The sequence below is a fragment of the Cryptotermes secundus genome, unplaced genomic scaffold, assembly GCF_002891405.2.
Source record: "Cryptotermes secundus unplaced genomic scaffold, Csec_1.0 scaffold706, whole genome shotgun sequence".
In the NCBI taxonomy this organism is placed as follows: domain Eukaryota; kingdom Metazoa; phylum Arthropoda; class Insecta; order Blattodea; family Kalotermitidae; genus Cryptotermes; species Cryptotermes secundus.
Window position 1 is genome coordinate 142502 of NW_019727104.1, and position 20336 is coordinate 162837.

The window sequence follows — 20336 nt, forward strand, 5'->3', positions numbered from 1 at the left end:
ACGTTCCTCCGAAACGTCGGCCAAAACGAAGAATACACGGTGCCTAAACCCAGAAGACGACTTTCTTCATTGTCATCGCCGTGAAAACCTCAAAACTTACATAATATGAAAATTAATTAAATTACTGATTCCTTGAAATAGAATCCTTCGTTAGCTTTTGAAGAAATATCCGGTCTTTTATAGGACTTCACGTTTCATCCTCACATCCCCGTAGCCAATTTACTCTGGTTGCGTTTAAGGCGACATAAAGGGTTTTACGGGAAGGTGAACCTGTGATTCGTGGATATGGTAATTATTTTCAGTCACGTAGAAAAGTGAAATGTTAAGGTCTCCTAAGCACCCCGTTCCATTGAGATATAGCGATTCAAATTTTGTAGGTCTTTGCACTTATTAACACTGGTAAATATATATGTAATAATTTGTAGCTGCCCGGTATAGTTTGCTTGCTGACTACAGGCCATGGAGTTTGTTTGTTGTAGCTGCCTGAAACAGACCCAAATTAATCGAGGTTTACTCATTTGAATTTGACCGAGAGATTTCGATCCCCGTCTTGCGAATAATACGGATGGTTTGAGTCCGTGAAGTATATTACACTGAGTTGTCTTCAGGCAAACACAACGCACTCTTACGTAAAACTTGAATTCTTCTGGAACCCTCTCAGGGACACGTTACATCGCGCCTGAATTCAGTCGAGCTGCAGTGACTTGAATTCGTTTCACTGTCGAAGAGAGTTTGCAACATTGAAGCATGTGACGTCACTGCAACTCTTCAAACCCGAACAAGTCGACGATGTATAGTTCCGAATTCAGTCGCGAGGCCAGGACGGACGCCAAGTTTAGAAGTTCCTGAAATATAATTTAACTACAGTAGCTTTAAATTAATCACAAAACAATTAATTATAATGATTTGTATAAGCGGTAGAATAGTTGGTTGAGGCACTATGCTACAAGCCGAAGGTCGCGGGATCGAAACCCAATGAGATGGGTTTTCTTTTTCAATTTACCTAATCCTAGCCGCAGTATGACCCTGGGGTCGACTCAGCCTCAACAGAATTGAGTACCAGGAACCTTCATGGGGGCTAAAGGGCGGCCGGCGGGTAAGGCTGACAACCTCACCGCCTTGTGTGAGCCGACTGTCTAGGAAATGTGAGAGCCTCGACGTGTCACAACCGAATGTGCCTCCATGGCCTCTCACAGGGAGAGCTTTACACGCGGTGCGTCATTAGGGGCTAAAGGGGCTAAGCCCCACATGATTTTCTTGTAGTATTGAATTTTCATATTCATTCATATTTTATTCTGTTTATTGAGATCAAATTTGTATCAAAATATTAATATTTCTCGTTATCATGATGCAATTAAGGAGACACGAAAATGCAGTAGTGATGTCTTGGCCATATCACAGCTTATTTGTACGGTTACAATAAAGCAAGGACTAGCTCGTCTCTAGCCCTTACTGTGTGTATCGTTAGCAGCCTTAAGTTCAGTGAAACTTTCAGGGATTCTAAGTATCGCATGCGTCTTGAAATGTCACGCTTGGGGCTAGTTTTGACAAGCCCGCAATAAAAAAGAACACTATACACAAGGCTGAAAGGGACAGCTGGAGTGTGGATGTAATTGTGAACTTACCTCTATTCTTCCAGCCTTAAGTAACACGTTCTTTGTAAGAATAGACAGAGGATAGGTTTCAGAAAGCATTCACATTCCATCTTTCAGTTGTGTTTTGAGCAGTGGAGAAGATACAAGTTCGGGAATAAAGTAATTTTAGCATAGGCCTAAATTAAAATTGTTTTTCAAGTGTAATTTCCAAATTAGGTTTTAGGTTAATATTGTATTCGTATTAGAATTAGTGATTAATATGAATAGGGTGGACGCCCTCCTGAAATCACCTTTCTCAACTTTGAGTTTAGAAGAGAAATTACAAGTAAATCTCTTGGCGCGCATCAACCAACAGATTTCAAACTTGATCAGAACTGCAAGACTCAGAAAAGAACGTTTCCGTTATCTTGGTTTCACAAGAAGAAATGGCTGACTAAGTGAAGAAAAGAAATCAATTTTCTGTTTTATGTGTTTATTGTTTGGTGGGGAAACGAGTTGGACTGTGACAGGTATAACTGACTTGCTTCCTACATGCACAAATTTCTTAATTTTTTTTTTCTCACAAAAATAGTCATGTATTCCAACCACTATCTCCTAACCATACGCCAGTGCCTTACCAAAGGACCGCCACGGTTATGACAACTATCAGCCTTCGTCTTCCTATATACAAAACCCTGCTTCTGTCCTAGCCCCTTCACCCCTCCCACTCCACTTTTCCCATGTAGACTTCACCCCCCCCCNCCCCCCCCTTCACTGCTCTCACATAGCTGTGTTTATTTCGAACACCAGTCTGCTTGTACCGGTTCTCACGGTCTCTTCGCTTGCGGATTTTCTTATTTTTCCTTCTACCCTGAAGATGGAGGCGATACGTTCCTCCGAAACGTCGGTTAACACCACATCTACATGGTGGCACACCCCTGAAGACTGTTTTTTTCATAGTCACCGCCGTGAAAACCTCAAATCTTACATAATTCAATTGTTGCCGATGTGTTCGATATCCGTTGCCTAGGGATAGCTCGCTTGTTTACGTACAAAGCCGTTACCACATAATGGACAATGTTTAAGTAGTTATGTCACAATATACTTACTCTGTTTACTTCTTACTGTTCAGTAGCCTAGGTTTAGAATAGTAACGTTGTTCTTTTTCTATTATTTTTAAAGTTGAGCCCCGATTAGGTTTTGACTTTATCTAATCCTTCTTTCTCAAGGTAGGTTTTAGTACTCTTTAGATGATAGGTGGATCCCTTCTAGGACCTTTACATAGTGATGCTAAAAGATTTAAATTTGTCCCCATGCTTAACTAATTAAGCACTATGCCATGAAGGCGTGTGGGCAAGTGGATGGATAGATCGACATTTTCTTACCTCGGCACTAGTTGGCGATGAGTGGTCAGCTTCACGGCCCTGTCGCTTTACCCCTGGGGAAAGAACCCCAGTTACCTATTGGATAGGAGGTTGGGTGGACCCCAGAGGCGGTATGGACGACATGGAGAAGTGAAAATTCTTGCCCTCACCGGGACTCGAACTCCGATCCTTGGTCGTCCAGCCCATAGCCCTTTGCTGTACCAGCTACGCTATTCCTGCTCTTAATACCGGGGGTATCTGGTTTAAATCTTGCAAGGACAGACTATTCTGACTGGGGGCATGGTTTCTTGGTTTTCCTCAGTCCTTCAAGTAAAGTGCCTGGATAGTACCTCAACGTAGGTTATCAGTGCCCACCTTTGACCAGGCACAATGAAGGTCTTCAGCTATGGAGATTGGGAGTGTACAGTGGACCCAGTAATGGTCTGAGTGCTTAGGGTGACTAAAGTTCCCCCCCATGTCAATACTCGGTAGGTGAAAGTATGCCACAGCTACTCACATGTTCCTGCCAAGTCATTGTTCAGTCTCTTTAAAGTCAGCAGTTGCTAAACCTAATTTTCGTTGATGCCTAGACAGAATGAGTACAACACGAAAAACCCCTAGCCGAGCGGAAATTTGAATCGAGTACCTCCTGTGTGAGCCTATGAGTCTAGAGCTTTATCACCACACTAACATGCTCAATACACATTTAGGATAGTAGTTACTAGGATTTCAACAATTGAAAGGATTCATTTTATTATTTTTACACACAATTTAAAGTCAACCAAATGTCTGATTCCTATGCTGCAAAATACAGTTGGTTGACAAGTTTGTGATGCAAACATTTCCTCTAGACTCCACTGGCAGAATGATTATTGCCAAATTTTAAAACAGGGATCAGAAACATTTTCTTTTCCAGGTCGTGGGTTCAAGTCCCAATGAGGTTATTGGATTTTTTTCAATTGACCTAATTCTTCCAGCCGCACTATGGCCCTGGGGTCGACTAAGCCTCTAACAGAAATGAGTACCAGGAATTAATTAAATAATTTTCTTGGGGAGTAAAGCGCGGCTGGAGCGTAAGGCTGACAACCTGACCGCCATCTTTCAGCGGATTGTCTGGATAATGTGGGACCCTCGTCTCACAACCCTATGGGCCTTCACGGCCTGTTACAGGGATAGCTTTACTTTATTTGTTTACTTTTATGTAAATGTCATACATGTATTCATCAGTATTTATAGTCATGGAAACCAAACAAATTTAATACATTCAGCAGTACATTTATCCATATATATAACAATACAAATCATATATTAAAATTAATGAATGCTGTAGAAGCAGTATGACACATGCTCATGACATAATCATTAACATTAACGAAAGAAAAGTGCCTATTGAACTCAGCAGATGAGTGTGAAGGGGATGCAACTACAGTTGCATTGAAATCGCCATGGACCATTACAACAACGAATGAAGTTTTAATGCATTTTACATTTATCTGTTTTACAGGAAATTGCTGTGCAGAGTTCTTATCTCTAATTCGGCTTTCTCTCAAGTCACCCTCAATGGCCTCACAGGGCTCAAATTTTGAAGGAAGTGTCCCTCATGCGTTTGTGACGATGGGAGCTTCGGTAAGACGTCTAACAAAGATGGAACACTTAATGTGAATTTTCAAATGCAGTTGCAGTCATATTCTTAATTTTATCTTCCGTTATTTATTTCACCCATGTACATTTGAGACATGGTGCTGAAATTGAAGTTGAATTACAGGTTTTTTTAACTTCAACTATGTTAAACCTGCTTTAAGTTTCAGTGGGAAATTGTGATTATCAATATCATATCGGTCACACTATATTTATTTTGCTGTGATCTGCTTGTGTACATTGTAGCCCACAAAGGATGCTATGAACCACAGTTTCACTGGAAACTTAAACATTTCTCACAAGACAATTGCATTTATACTAATACATTAAACTTGATTCAGTAATATACATAAATAGTCCTGCTAAACACACATGTGGTGCAATTATTTTTTTTCTGGCAAGCTAGACAGTGCAGTACCAACTCGAGCATCTTTATTGTTGCCATGTTCAAAATTTCAACAAATTCCGACTGCTGACACACTCAGTGAATGTGCATAATGTCAGAATAGCAAGCATTAGCCTTTTCTATATATCTGTGAATTTCTTTCTTTCATTGATGTTCACTCGATATTTGTTACTTTGAAATAAGTGGGTTGTAACTTTATGTTCCTTTGTTTCATTCTCACTTATGATCTCTTTCTTGAATAATGCTTTATACAAATGCACTCCACCCCTCCAGGGATACCAAATAAGTATGTATCAGTTAACCATAACTGTTTCTTCATAGTCTTCTGTAATTTGTGTTACTATGATCAGTAACATTTGCAATCACCATGGTGGTGAATGTAACAAAACTATGATATTAGGAGCTGTCATCAAATAAATACAGGTTTACTATTGAGAACTACACTAATATGATATTAATATCATAATTATGGTAGACTAATAATAGAGACTTGGAGTTTATATAAGAAATTTCTGACTAGCTACATTAATAATTAATTAATCTCTTGAGGTTGAGTGTGAATGATTCAACTCGATATGTCAGCCACTAATTGGCTTATTATAGCAGCCCTGGATGATAGATGAGTATGGAGCATTTGGTGGAATGAAGATTAGCTAGGGAAATCGAAGTACTCAGAGAAAACCTGCCCCCGTGCCACTTTGTCCACCACAAATGTCACATGACCGGACCTAGGATTGAACCTGGGTCGCCGCAGTGGGAAGCCGGCGACTAACTGCCTGAGCTATAGCATGGCCATGGCTACATTTGTGGTCTCTGAACTCTTCTGTTTGTTTTCCCAAGGGTGATCTGGCAACTAAGAAAATTTATCCAACCCTGTGGTGGTTGTATCGTGATAGATTGCTTCCTAGCAACACGACATTTTATGGATATGCTCGCTCAAAGATGACAGTTGAAGAGCTGCGAAAAAAATGCCACCAGTACATGAATGTAAGTAACAATTATTATTTTCACTTTTACTGAATGGACATGGAGAACTTTGTTTTGGTTTATAGGCATAACAACAAGACTAGTTAATGTATGTTAAAAGAATTCATTTCAACTTGTATGTGGGTATGGAAAATGGGGTTCTGATTAAGCATCATTCAGAGATATCAAGGTTATCATCAGCTTCTTTGGCCTTGGTTTCTGGGAAAATGTTACTAATTTTGGAATAATATAAAGATAGAGGTAATATTTTCGCTGTGTTTAATTAACTGGAGACATATGAGCGAGTGGAGGTATAACTCCATTTTTTAGCTTTGTACTAGATGGGGTGAGTTGTCAGCTTCACGCCCTGGCCGCTTTACCACCCGGAAAACATCCTCAGTAGCAACCGGATAGGAGGCTGCTTGTGCCCCATAGTCGATCTGGAGGCTGTAAAATAATAATAAAACAAACATATTTAAGAAGTGAGATGGTATAGCGCAGTCAGTATAGCGACTCATTACTGGCTGGATGGCCGAGGGGTTGCATTTCGAGTCCTGGTGGGGTCAAGGATTTTCACTTCTCCATGTTGTCCAGACCGACTCTGGGGTTTAGCCAACCTCTTATCCAATGGGTAATGGGGGATCTTTGTCTGGGGGTAAAGCTGCCGGGAAGTGAAGCTGACCACTCGTCTCCTACTAGTCCTGGGATGAAGAAAACGTGGGTCTATACTGTTATTCCCCTACAAGTCTCCATGTCATACTGCTTACTTTGTTAAGTTCAGGGACAGTTCACGTTTCATATTAAGATGATATTAAATGCCGCCCTAATGCTGCTATTTTACGTTTGCGGACGGGTTCCTATTTCAAAGTTGTTCTATAGGGAATCCTCAGTATGCTCCTGAAGTATGGCACCAAATACCTGGGACACTCCGTATTATATTTGCACATTCCCTGAGTTCTGCATATTCAGAACACTATATTGGAAACACTGGTTTATATTTTTGTTCTGCTGTTTCATTTAATTCTGCATCAACATATGAGGCTTGCATTTGATACATCTTTAAACCTCCTCTCTAGTGATACTACTCATGTTATAGTGATTCCCTAACGTGTCTCAGTCACTTTATGCTAATTCTAAAATAATTCTTTAATGTAAGCAACAGCTTTTTCTGAATCCTAACCAATTCCCACATGAACATTAATATTTTAATAATTTTCTTCAGATAGTAGTTGTGCAATATTAATTTATCTGTACTACTATTCTAATTTTTTTCATCTCCATAGGTAAAGCCAGAAGAAGAGGACAGATATGAACAGTTTTGGAAACTGAATAATTATATAGCAGGAAGTTACAATGATCATGGTGATTTTAAGATGTTAAATCAAGCCCTGATTCGCCATGAGAATGGAATAGCAGCTAACAGGCTTTTCTATCTTGCATTGCCACCTTCTGTGTTTAAGGATGTAACTGTATTAATCAATAATCACTGCATGGGGAAAAAGTAAGCAAGTATAGAATCGTTTTTTACTTAATGACACTGATATATTTTGTCAGTAATTTCTATTTTCAACAGTCATTACTTGTCTTAGATCAAGGCTTTCTCCTGCATTAGCATTGGAAGCTGCTCCTAAGGTTCACTATTCATCATCATCATTTGGATCAACATCTCTTTTTTAAAGCTAACATATAATTTAATGCTTTATCATATATCACTATTGCTGCAACCAGCATAACTACATAGTTTAGCAGTTAACTTTTCCATAGTTTTTAGCAAGAATATTTCTGAATGAAGCATACATATTTGTACACATAGGAATAGCCAAGTTGTCCTACACTCTGGAAGTTTTTCTCAAGGTTCTGAACAGTTGTTATAATCTGGATGGGTCTCTGTCCCATTCAAGTATGATATGTAATCTGATATGTTATTACATGTCACTATTGGCGGAACTAATATATCTGGACAAATTATCAGTTACCTTTTCTGTCACACTCAACAATGTTATATCTGATTGGACCTTAATTTTTCAATACATTGTGTGGCTTAACATAATATTATATCATATCATCACTCAGTTAACCTTTATATGTTATCTGTGGTGATTCACGTGAAGTGTTTTCATATGCGGAAGATTTCAAATAGTGCATCACTGTAAATACTTTTAAAAATATGTACAGATCAAATTTGCGATTTTTAAAAACAATTCCATAACTGCATTAATTCTTCCTCTTATGAGAAATTATATATCTTAAATGAATATTATTAAACCCCTGCAACGAAGACTTGCATAATTCAAGACAAAAATGTACAATTTTTTGGATTGTCCAAATTCAAAATTATGGCAGTCCTTGAAGTGTCACATACAAAGACTTTTGCAGTGTTGTAACTTAAACATTATCATGCATTTTCTTTCAATAATAGTGGTCATTAACTCCTTGTCCCTTACGATGAATAGCCCAACAATTTAGCAATGAACATTTAGTAAAATTTGTTCACAGTTAAATATTGTTATTCATACTCAGCAATTTACAAAGTAGTTCATGGTGGAAGTATATTTCTTCTGATTGCAGTAACTGTAAGACTCTTTCACTTGGTTCTAATTTATATAATCTCAGAGATTTCCTCTGAATTTAGCTAAGTTTAATAATTCCATACTGCATCATCCATTGACAGTTACCTCAAGCATAAGCAGTGAACTGACTTACATAATTGTGTATAATTATGGGATGATAGTGTCATGATGAAAAGCTGTGCATAATGGCACTCTAATTGGTTATGTCAATAAAAGTGTTGTGTAGGAAAGACAGGGGCATGGTTAAATGTCAGTATAAGTTTCCCTCTCTCCTGTTAAGTACAAAATTAGAAGTAGATATACAGCATTGATTACAAAATAACGTTTCATTCATATGATTATTTAGATTAGTGATTCCCAAACACTTTTATCCATTAAGTTCCAAAACTTAAAGCTTGCAAATGCAGAAAGGACAAAATAATGTAATAATGAGTCATTTTTATGTTCCACAAAATAGATGATGAAACAAATAGAAGCAGATGTATGGGTCAGTACTCTAATGCAGTAGGCCCTGATATAACACAGCTTCATTATCTGCATTATGAGCTACTCGTATGTGAAACTGACATTTATAGTATGTAATCTACTGGGGGGCACGATAATCACTGTGGTGTATCAGAATTCATGATATAATAAGGTCCTGTATGCCGAGAAAACAACATATTATGATAATGTATCATCAATTTTAAGCTGCATTACATATTGTCACATGTACATCCATTGCTAGGCAACAGTTTGGTAAACAAGTTCCCACGAAGACAGACTTCTTGGTAGACATTCCGTTGCTAGGTTACACAACAATAGAGGAATTTCCAAATACATTCTCATGGCAATGGATAGAATCACCAATGGAAGAACTGCTATTTCTGTGCAACGGCCGGTAAACACTCACCCCTTAAGAACTTATAAACAATATAGGGGAAACTGTGTCTTCTGTGCTGTCCATGCAAATCTAACATATGGAACAATAGGACATCTGTTGTCAGGCAACAAAGTTGTAAACATGCATTATAAACAAAAGAAGACGGTGTTTTCTGTGGGGTTCGTGCGGAGGAGTCATCTTGAAGGCAGCTGGTGGTATGAGTCAGTGAGTGAGTGAGTTTTCACTTGGTTAAGTCAGAAATGTTCCCCCGTCACCCTGCAAGTTGTAGGAGGTGACAAAAAGGAAAGTCTCAAATCTGAGGCAGTAAACTATGGTCACAAGTCCCAAGGGACTCGGACCCGAGAAAGACTGGGTTGGTAAGGGCCAGAAGCATACACAAAAGACAGACCCGTCCTCTTATCAGAAAGAGTGCCCCACACAATCAAGACAGTAACAGCCAAACAGTAATAAATATCTGGTCTTACTCTCTGACTGACCATGAGTCACATTGTGACTTTGACTATGAGTCAGTCAGTTCTGGTATAGATAGCTACGGGAAGTTCAATGAAAACTTATAAGTCAGTCTGTGAAGACTTAACATGTGATTAGGAAACTTTATTTTTGTGTAATATTTGGAGTGTGTAATTCAATGAGGCTGAATTTTAAATGTGTTACCAGGAGAGAGAGAGAGAGAGAAGGAGGGAGGGAGGGAGAGAGAGAGAGAGTGTGTTTGAGCATGTGTGTGTGTGTGTGTGTGAGTGTGTGTGTAACAGCGAATTATAAATTGTACAAATAGCCATAGCCCTATAATTATGTATAATTATTTGTGGTGCATCACTCACTCATGGAGCTGAGCCCTTCTTGAGAAGCAGCAAATTTTGCATCTACTCAAGAACTTCCCAGCATTTGATGGAACCTGAAGGTTCATTGCGATGTTCCTCCACTGCTCCCTACCCTGAACCAGATCAATCCAATCAATACCATCCCATCCTATCTCTCTATGATCCATTTTAATATTGTCCACCCACATATGTCTTGGTCTTCTCAGTGGTCTCCTTCTTTCTGGCTTTCCCACCAATATCCTATATTCATTCCTCCTCTCCCAATTTGTGCCACGTGCCCTGCCCACCTCATCCTCTTCTACTTGATCATTCTAATTATACTTGGAGAAGAGTACAAGATATCAAGCTCCTCATTATGCAGTTTTCTCCAGCCTCCAGTCACTTAATTTCTCTTTGGTCCACATATTCTCATCAGTGCCCTGTTCTCAAACACCCTCAGTCTACACTCCTCCCTTAAAGTCAGAGACCAAGTTTCACACCCATTCAAAACCACAGACAAAATTATGTTTGTGTATATTCTAAGTTTCATGTTTTTAGACAGCAGATGAGAAGACAAAAGGTTCTGTACTTAATGGTAGCAACATTACCTGAGTTCAGTCTCATCTTAATTTCCTCCTGAATCAGTTTTTGACTTGTTACAGTCATTTCCAAATATCTGAACTGTGTCACATTCTCAAAACGTCTGTTTCCTATGAATGAATGTGTAAGGGGTGGGCCTTCTCAACCCTTGCACCGTGAACTACAGTGATCTATTGTGCTTCCCCTTTTGATTATTCCCTCAGCAATCTTGCGCTTTGAATGAAGCACAGATTTTGTACGTGTGGGCATCAAAATAGTCACTTGGTTCCATAAAGTATTGACCCAAGTGACGCAGTCTTAAATAAGCTAAAGCCTCACATTCAGACAGGGTATATATGGCTGTTTCATTTTCTTCTTGACACCTCTCACAAGTGGGACTGGTACTTAGACTCAGTTTGAAGAGGTGTCCTTTGAGGTGACAGTGTCCTGTAAGTAGTCCCACCACCCATCGTAGCTGGTTCCTGTTTAACTTCAACTGTCTCTTACCTATCTTCATGCCATGGTTTTGCCCTGCATTTTGGTGACAAGAAAACATATACTTAGTTTTCTTTGTGTTTACATCTAGACCAACCTCCTTACTAGTGCCGATTAAACTTTGTGTGTTTTTTTATGGTATCTATATTATCACCCAGTAGATTCACATCATCAGCATATACCAACAGCTGATATGTCCCATTTAATTTCAGTCCCACCTGGTTTTCTTGGACCTTCCTAATGGCATATTCTAAAGCAAAGTTGAAATGTTATGGCAATAAGACATCTCCTTGTTTTAGACTATTCTGGATAGGAAAATTATGAGACAAATGTTTTCCTATACAGATTTTACCATATGTTTAGTTTAACAGATTTTAATCAGCCTGACTCCTTTCATGGGTATGCCAAATTCTATCATATTATTATAAAATATATCCCTCCTAACTGAATCATAGGCTTACTGGTGGTGCATATAAGGAGTAAATGAACCCATACATCCAATCCCAAACTTGCTTTATTAGTCAGTAATACATGTGATAATATTTTATACAATTGCATGCACTATGTATTTTATGTATCCTCTGCATTGTCTCTCTCTTTATTTGGAATGTCAAAAACTTGGACTTAAAATCTGGATATTCTGACAATTTCTAATTTCTTCCACACACTTATTGGAGAAATGTATGGGTGCTACCATAATAGTTCCTATAAGTTCTGTCACTACTAGTAAAGAAATATAAGCTATGGTTGTAGAACAGACATCTATGAACTATAGCTTAATGTTAATGTTAATGTTAATATAATAGAAAATTAAAACAAAATTATGACATAATTTACTTTTTTTTTTTTAAATAAACATGTTGTTACAGGTGGACAGAAGCATAACATCAGTTCCAGTGTTTGGGAAATATAAGAGAAGACATTTAATTATTTAGATTTTCATAGCTTTCTGATAACTTCCAGTATTCTTTCAGTGGCTGGACTCGAGTGATTATAGAGAAGCCCTTTGGTCATGATGCAGATAGTTCTCTGAAGTTGTCAAACCATTTGGCATCATTGTTCAAAGAAGAACAACTTTATCGCATTGACCATTATCTTGGAAAAGAAATGGTTCAGAATCTCATGACTTTGCGGTATGTTCTACTACCAGACATTTTAATCACTTGAAGCTGCTGTGGATCACAAATAATTGTCCAGTCTCTTGTTTTATAAAGTTCAGCAACTGCTGTAAGTGGAGAATTTCATAACTTTATTTGAAATTTTACTTTGTGTATAGTGCAAACTATAAAGTAACTACTTTACCATCAGCAGGAAATATTACAAAGGACTGTTTATTGATAAAATGTTCACAGGAAGTTTTACATTATATAAGACATATTTACATATTAAGGTTTTATCATATTAATCTGCTTTTACAGTTGCTAAAAGAATTTTATTTTTGTTAGTTAAATTGAAATTTTTGTAAGATTCATTCATGTGATCTGAAAAAATGCTGAAACCTTGTTGTTTTGATGCCAATTCTGTTGGCATTTCAACATAAAATTGACTCATGTTTGGTTATGTTTCTTATTGAATATATAAGATTTTAGGTTTTCAAGGTGGTGGAAATTCATATAATTTTTTTTATTGCTAGTGGGGTGGGACTAAGTCCCTTGTACTGCAGCCACTTCTGGCCTATTGTACCAGCCGCAGATGATAGGTGAGGGTGATTGTGGAGCAATTGGTGGAATGAAGATTGGCAGGGGAAACCGAAGTACTTGGAGAAAACCTGCCCCAGCGCCACTTTGTCCACCATACATCCCACTTGCCCAGATCTGGGATCTAACCTGGGCCGCCACAATGGGAAGACAGCAACTAACCGCTTGAGCTATGGCGCGGCCAAATTCATATCATCGTCATCTTACATATGACACTGCATAATCTGGAAAAATATTGGCACCTGCTTACCAGCCTACACATCATCATAACCTAGAAGACAATATTATGTACCCGCTAAATGTTATATGCAGTGTGTTCAATATTTTATACTATGTTCTGTTGCATACAGATTTGGAAATCGTATCTTCAGTCCAACATGGAATAGGGAATGTATCTCTTCAGTCCTTATATCCTTCAAGGAGCCATTTGGGACTATGGGTCGTGGTGGCTACTTTGATCAATCTGGAATAATTAGGGATGTGATGCAGAATCATTTATTGCAGATTCTAAGTTTAGTTGCAATGGAGAAACCAGTATCAATTCATCCAGATGACATTCGAAATGAGAAGGTAAATTTACTGTTTTGGCTTCATATAAGTTATTTAAATCAGAATAAGGTAAACTATTTTAGTCATGGTAATGCAATGGGGTGTGACACTGCATTGAATGTATTGTGTAACATAAAGTTATAATCCAGTCCTCAGTAAATTACAAATGCACATACATGTAGCACATTCTCAAACTCATTTCTAAAGTCACGAGTTACATAATTTGTTGTAATTGCTGTCTTTGTTGCTAGAGCTGGCCATTATTACCAGAATACCAAGTGAAGTTGGTTGATTCCACTAAGATAAATGTTACAGGAGGTGTATGGGCTGTAATAGGACCATAATTACAGTGTGCTACTATCCCTCCTTCCACAGTGCAGCTGAAACCACTGTCCTATTACTTCTTGCATGCAACCCAGAGCCCAGATGTAAAAATACGACTTGTACATTAAACTGCACTATAGGTTTTGGTGAGAGCCCGGATAGCAAAGTTGGTATAGTGACTGGCAAGTATAGTATAGTCAAGAATTTTCTCTTCTCCACGTTGTCCAAAAGGGCACTGTGGGTCAGTCAACCTCCTATCCAGTGGGTACCAGGGACTTTTCCCCGGGGGTAAAGCAGCTGGGGCATGAAACTGACCACTCCCCCATATACCTTCATGGTGTAGTGCTTAATTAGTTAAGCACAGGGACAACTTTAACCTTTACAGGTTTTGGTAGTATGCACTGGATAAAGCTGCCTCAGAATAGGATCCATTGTCAAATTGTTGTTTCATTGCAGAATATCTGTAGTCCATAAAACAAGGAAAGTAATTATAATTGATTTGATTTGTAGATGTGTCCTAGCACTTTGATATAAGAAGTAACTAGACAGAAGAAAGTAATTGCGTGTCAAAAGGAAAGTGGATATTTCATATAACCTGAGGTTCTCATGAGGGTGAAGATTTATATTGTGGTCTGCTGGGTTATGACAATATGGTATTGATATTTTGAGGATACAGTATGGTTGTTCCTACATATTTCAAATTACTGACAGATGGGTACTAATATTTTAGAGGAGACTGCTATTTCTACATTCAAGCTGTGAAGATGGAAGCAGTATTTCTTCTTAAATGTTTGTAGCTACCTACAAGACTACACAGTATTGTAATGCAATAAGAATACTACATTAAAAATAAATACAGCATGTACCAGAATGTTTGGAGCCATTTCAAGTGACCATAATGGCTTTGGAAAGAAGCAAACTCCGTGGTTTTAGTCCACAAGCAAACTACATTGACTGAGCTACCGCCGCTTGTCAGCGAAGTTAGTGCCAACTTTAGCAGATAGAGGGTGTAGTGTAGTCAATGTAACAAATCTCCACAGCCGTTAATTTCGGTTTTTCTATACCAGAGCCGCTATTTCCTTGAAATAGCTCCTCAATTATCCTTATTAGGCTGAGTGGACCCCGTTCCAGACTTCTCAGAAAATCTGGTAGCGCTGGGAATCGAACCCAGGCCTCTGGATCTGTAGCCAGGAACTCTGACCACTAGACCACAGAGGCAGTCAGTGGCTTTGGAAACATTTCCCCATGGAATGAAAGAGCAGGTATTGAATTTTCGATCTCATGTGCAGTCCCACTCCTCCCCTTTCTCTCTCTCAGTCCGTGACATTACAAAGAGAAAATGGTGACTCCAGCAGAAAAAGCGTTTTGTGTGCTGCAGTTTGCAAAGCATGAAATCAGTTGTTTCTGTTCAGGGGGCCTTCAAGCTACATCCTCCATCTGCCAGCTGCATTAGGTGTTCTATCAGCTGTTTCAGTCAATGGGAATTTGTAATTTGTAATTGGGAAAGAGCAGGACGTCCGCTTGGGTCAGAAGAAAGTGTAGAATGCATGAGACAGTCTTTTCTTCATAATCCGAAGAGATCTGTACACCATGGGACGTGCCATGGGAATCATGATTTGGAGATGTCGACTGTAACTGTGTGGGAGGTGTTGCGGAAGAGACTGGAAGTAAAGTCCTATCATCTTTACTTTCTGCAGTTTCTTCAGTCATTTTGGTACATGGTGTATTAAGTTACTTACAAGGACATTTAATCCAAACTGAGAATTTTATTTACAGTAGAGAACAAAGGTCGCTTCCATGTGCTATGACATATTCTATAATATCATCAGAAAGGATTCTAACTATTAAAACCACTTACACAATAACCTTAGAAATACGAGGCGTGTTCCGTATATAATGCCTCCTATTTTTTTTTTAATGAAAACTACAACAGATACAGAAAGCATAATAACAAAGTTCAATAGAGCAAGATTTCAGCTACTTACAGTTATTTTTCCACATAATCACCACCATTTGTTATGCACTTTTGCCAGTGATGAGCAAGAGCCTGTATGCTGTGCCCATAAAAGTCTGTGCCAGCAGAGGCTAGCCACTTTCTTGCAGCTGCAATGACAGCATTGTTGTCTTGAAAATGTTGCCCACGTAGTCCATCTTTCATAGGCCCAAAGAGATGGAAGTCTGAAGGTGCTAAATTGGGGCTATAAAGTGGATGTGGTAAGACAGTCCAGCCAAACTTTGCAATGTGCGCGGTGGTCGCCAAACTGGTATGGGGTCTAGTGTTATCGTATTGCAAGTGAAAGGTTGTCTGTTTCTCTGGCCTGACTCAGGAAATGTGGGCTTTCAGCTTAGTCAGCATCATCTTGTAGCATTCAGAATTGGCAGTCTCACCAGGCTCCAGGAAATCCAACAAAATCACACCCTGCCAATCCCGAAAGACCAGCACATCACTTTCCCTGCCGATGGCTGTGTCTTGAACTTATTTTTTCTTGGGGAATCCAGATGTCACCACTCCATGGACTGTCGTTTGGATTCCAGCTTGTAGTGGTGACACTACATCTCATCTCCGGTGACGATGCTATCCAGAAACTTGTCACCTTCAGCCTCAAACTGGTGCAACAGGTCCTGACAGACTTCCATTTGAAGAGTTTTGTGATCCTGTGTAAGCATCCTTGGGACCCACCTGGAACAAACTTTGCAATAATCCAGCTTCTCCAACATCGTTTCCAATGCATTACAGCCGATATTAAGCCGTGCACACAGTTCCCTGGTCATTATCCGCTGATCTGTACAAATGAGCTGATCGAGGTGCTGTTCATTGTGAGGAGTGGCAGCTGAGCAGGGACGCCCAGGGCGTGGCTTGTTGTGCACTTCACTTTCGCCACTGTTGAAACACATTACCCACCACCTCACTGTATTGTCTCCGTACACCTTTAGCATGCATCGATGGATGTCAATGGGTGCAGTTTGTTCGTCAGTGAGAAATTCAATAACAGATCTCTGTTTCGTATGCAGTTCTGTGTCAGACACCATTTTGGTAAACTGCTCTGCTGTCACCATCTGTCGCATGACAACCAAACCAACAGTAAATTGGCAGGAAGGTTCAGCCTTTACTACAACACCACCAGCATCCAGCTCAGATGTTACATATTAACACAAAATATAGGAGGCATTATATACGGAACGCCCTTTGTAAAACCACTTCTACACACATATTTAAGAACCAGATAGCTCTATCATTAAACTGGTCAGGAGTCAGTATCTGGTAGGGCCTGAAATGTTCAGGCCAAACTCTTTGCCCAAGTAGCTGCTTTTCCCATGGATGTGAGGGTAAAACAGTTGGGTTATGGATAATTAATTATTTAACAATTTTGTCGATATCCAAGACTATACAACTTCAAACAACAGCTTTTTAGTAAATAATGAATTGAAAGGGATGTGTAAGGAATCAGCCATGGGCTAATTTAAGCTGCGGTCCCAGGAACTGCGTTGAGAAACTAAGGAAGGCCACAGAAGACCTCAGGCAGGTTATCCATTCTTTGTGTCAATGTCTGAACTTGAGACTTCCTGAACATGAAAAATGAATGGCACTTATTTGGTCCACAGTGGGAGGCTAACTACTTGCCTCTGACTAATGCTCCAAATGAGAATCCATGGCACTTACGTCTTACCTCCCATACACCTTCACAGTATGATGCTTAGACCAAGGGGTAAAGTCTGCATTTATTTGTTCATGTTTCTGTCTTCATCTGTCAATCATGGAACTGATCATGACAACCCATGAGCACTGCCAGAACAGTTATTTTTTTTTGGGGGGGGGGGGATCCAGACTATTTCTTTGCAGAATTTCATTAATACTACTCAAGAATACTTTTATGGATCGCTCAGAATTTTGGGCCTCTATATTGCAATATAGATGGTGCCACATTTAAGATAATTTTATTTTTTGGTATTAGTAATTGGTGTATTTCTTGTTCTTTCAATTTAATTTTTTTTCCCTTTAGAACTTTGTAGGGACAGAATCCTGGCTTCCCCCCCCCCCCCCCCCACGCGCCTCCTCCTACAACAACCACACATGTACTNCCACTGGCAGTCTCTCATGCATCAACACATGATGACTGAGACAGAGAGTCTTCAAAACATTGAATGCTAAACACATTCTCTTATGACTGATAGCTGAAGAAGATGCTCATTGCACTTAGCCAAAAATTCAAGGACATGATAAATGTCATAACTTTTATTTCAACTGTCCTGTTCTTCATATTCAGGGACCAAAGAATATTCATGATTGAATCTGATGCATGTGGAGCAGGTGCTGCTGTCCAGTGACTTCATGTACTCATAAAGTAGAAAGGTTAACAGCACCAAAAATATTTATCTTTTTGAATGGTGGAAATAAAATTAATGATGTATTAATTATTATTTAATGCACTGAAAATGGTCTACCATTCTGTCTGCATGATGTCATACATCAAGCTACACATTACAGATTGTAGGTTTAATTTAATTTTTAATTTTCAGGTCTTAACAATAGCTACAGGTAGGTGCACATACTTGATGCTCTCAAAGAGCTAGTTGTTTCTGTTGTTTTCAGACTTCACACAAAACTGCTCTGTCTATCTGTTTAGAAGTCAGAACTATGAAAGAGCTGAAATAAGAGTTAGAAAGCTTCATATTTTTTTTTCTTTAATTCTCCTATTAGGGCCACTAGTTTCTTCCTTCTTCTGTTAAGCCTTCCTTCTGAATTCTTTCTAGATCGTACCTCTCTTCTTGATATCTCCTCATACCTGCCAAACCATCTTGTTCTGGGTCATCTCCAAGGCCTCTTTTCTTCAAATTTTAATTCTAATTTACTTTTTGTTGTATGCGTCTAGTTTGCATGGCCAAACTACTATAAAAGTTTCTTTCTATCTCTATTAGTATACTATTTATTCCAATATATTCTCTAACAATTTCATTCCTAACTGTGCTGTTTGTTTGTACTTCCCTTCATACTTCTTAAAATGTTATACCCATTGCTTGGATTTGACTTTGTTTCTCTGTATAACAGTAGATGTTTGGATGTGAGATTTGAGGCTTTCACGGCGGTGACTATGAAGAAAGCAGTCTTCTGGGATTTGGCGCCGTGTATATGTGGTGTTAACCGATGTTTCGACGTTCCTCCGAAACATCGGTTAACACCACATATACACGGCGCCAAATCCCAGAAGACTGCTTTCTTCAGATGTTTGGATGTTTAAAATATACTTGGTAGACTGCTGTTTTGATCTGTTCCATCATATTGTCAGGTGTTGCCTATGTAACGCAACAACCAATTTACATGGGTCTCAGATTTGGCTAAGATGTTTATTAGACCATCTCTTTTACACTCGCAAGTACAATTATTCGCATCTTCACTATCACAGTTACTTGCATTGCTGATCTTGTTGAAGTCTTCTCAGTATCTCTTTGCCAGATGCAAGCTGGCTTCTGCTCTAGTCAGGGCTACACTAAAAACTCACTGGTCTCATTGAAGCTGGTCTTTTATAGTGTGCACTTGAACTGAAGAGTCAAAATTGTGTTCAAGGGTTCTGTTTTATCCACTGGTAGTATTCGTTTCCTTGGATGTCCTTCCATTTCCAGGGTAACACATTTGTTGTTTAAGTTATTCCTAGGCAACAGTCCACTGGTATTGCGTTTCCGCTGAAGTACGCATTCTTATTGCAGCCGTTGCCTATCAGTGGCTGTGTAGTCTGTCCTTTTTGGCAGCACACCACATTATCCTTTTATAAGCAACTAATTCCATGGAGCTTAGTTCTTCTTGAGAAGCCATCAGTTGTTCAGCTACTCAAGAATTTTTCAATATTTGATGCAATCTGAAGGTTCATTACCATGTTCACAAGAGCGTGCCACTGGCCCGTATCCTCAGCCACACAAATCCAGTCCAAATCACCCTATCCTACTTCTCTAAAGTCCATTTTAATTTTATCCTCCTGTCCACATCTGGGTCTTCCTAGTGGTCTCTTTCCTTCTGTGTTTCTAATTAAAGCCCTTCATACATTATTCTTCTCACCCATTCATTCATTCATTCATTTACTCAGCATTCCATAAATCCTTACATGGTTTAACCCTTTTACGTGGCCATTTAAATTCCGCGGCCGCGGCTCCTGCGGTAATATATTCAGCCGGCCATTTAAATTTTGCTCGAAAATTATTTTTTCATCATTGTTCTTAAATTCTATGAGATAGGAACATGAAACTTTCACTAAAATGCTCTTAAAAGGTGGTTTTATAACCTTACCTTATAATATGCGCGCCCTTTATATCTTCAATGGAAGCAGGTTGTTTAGTATTTGAGCAGTGAATGGGACGCCTTGAAGCATGAAACTTTCACTAAAATTATCTTAAAAGATGGTTTTTATAAACTTACCTTATAATATGAGCGCCCGGTATCTATTCGAGCAGTGTAAGGAAGGCCTTGAAGCATTCGTGTAACCCAACGGTGCCCCACATTC

General features: G+C 39.0%; 1 protein-coding gene across 1 annotated transcript in view; it reads left to right on the plus strand.

Moving 5' to 3' along the window:
• The window catches only part of LOC111864468 (glucose-6-phosphate 1-dehydrogenase), a 64264-nt gene that overhangs the window by 29791 nt on the left and 14137 nt on the right, over positions 1-20336 (plus strand). Inside the window, exons 2-6 of the mRNA XM_023851728.2 lie at positions 4443-4564; positions 5823-5969; positions 7232-7449; positions 12250-12408; positions 13323-13542. Of these exons, the coding sequence (XP_023707496.1) occupies positions 4443-4564; positions 5823-5969; positions 7232-7449; positions 12250-12408; positions 13323-13542 (866 nt within the window). The remainder of the gene's footprint in view (positions 1-4442; positions 4565-5822; positions 5970-7231; positions 7450-12249; positions 12409-13322; positions 13543-20336) is intronic.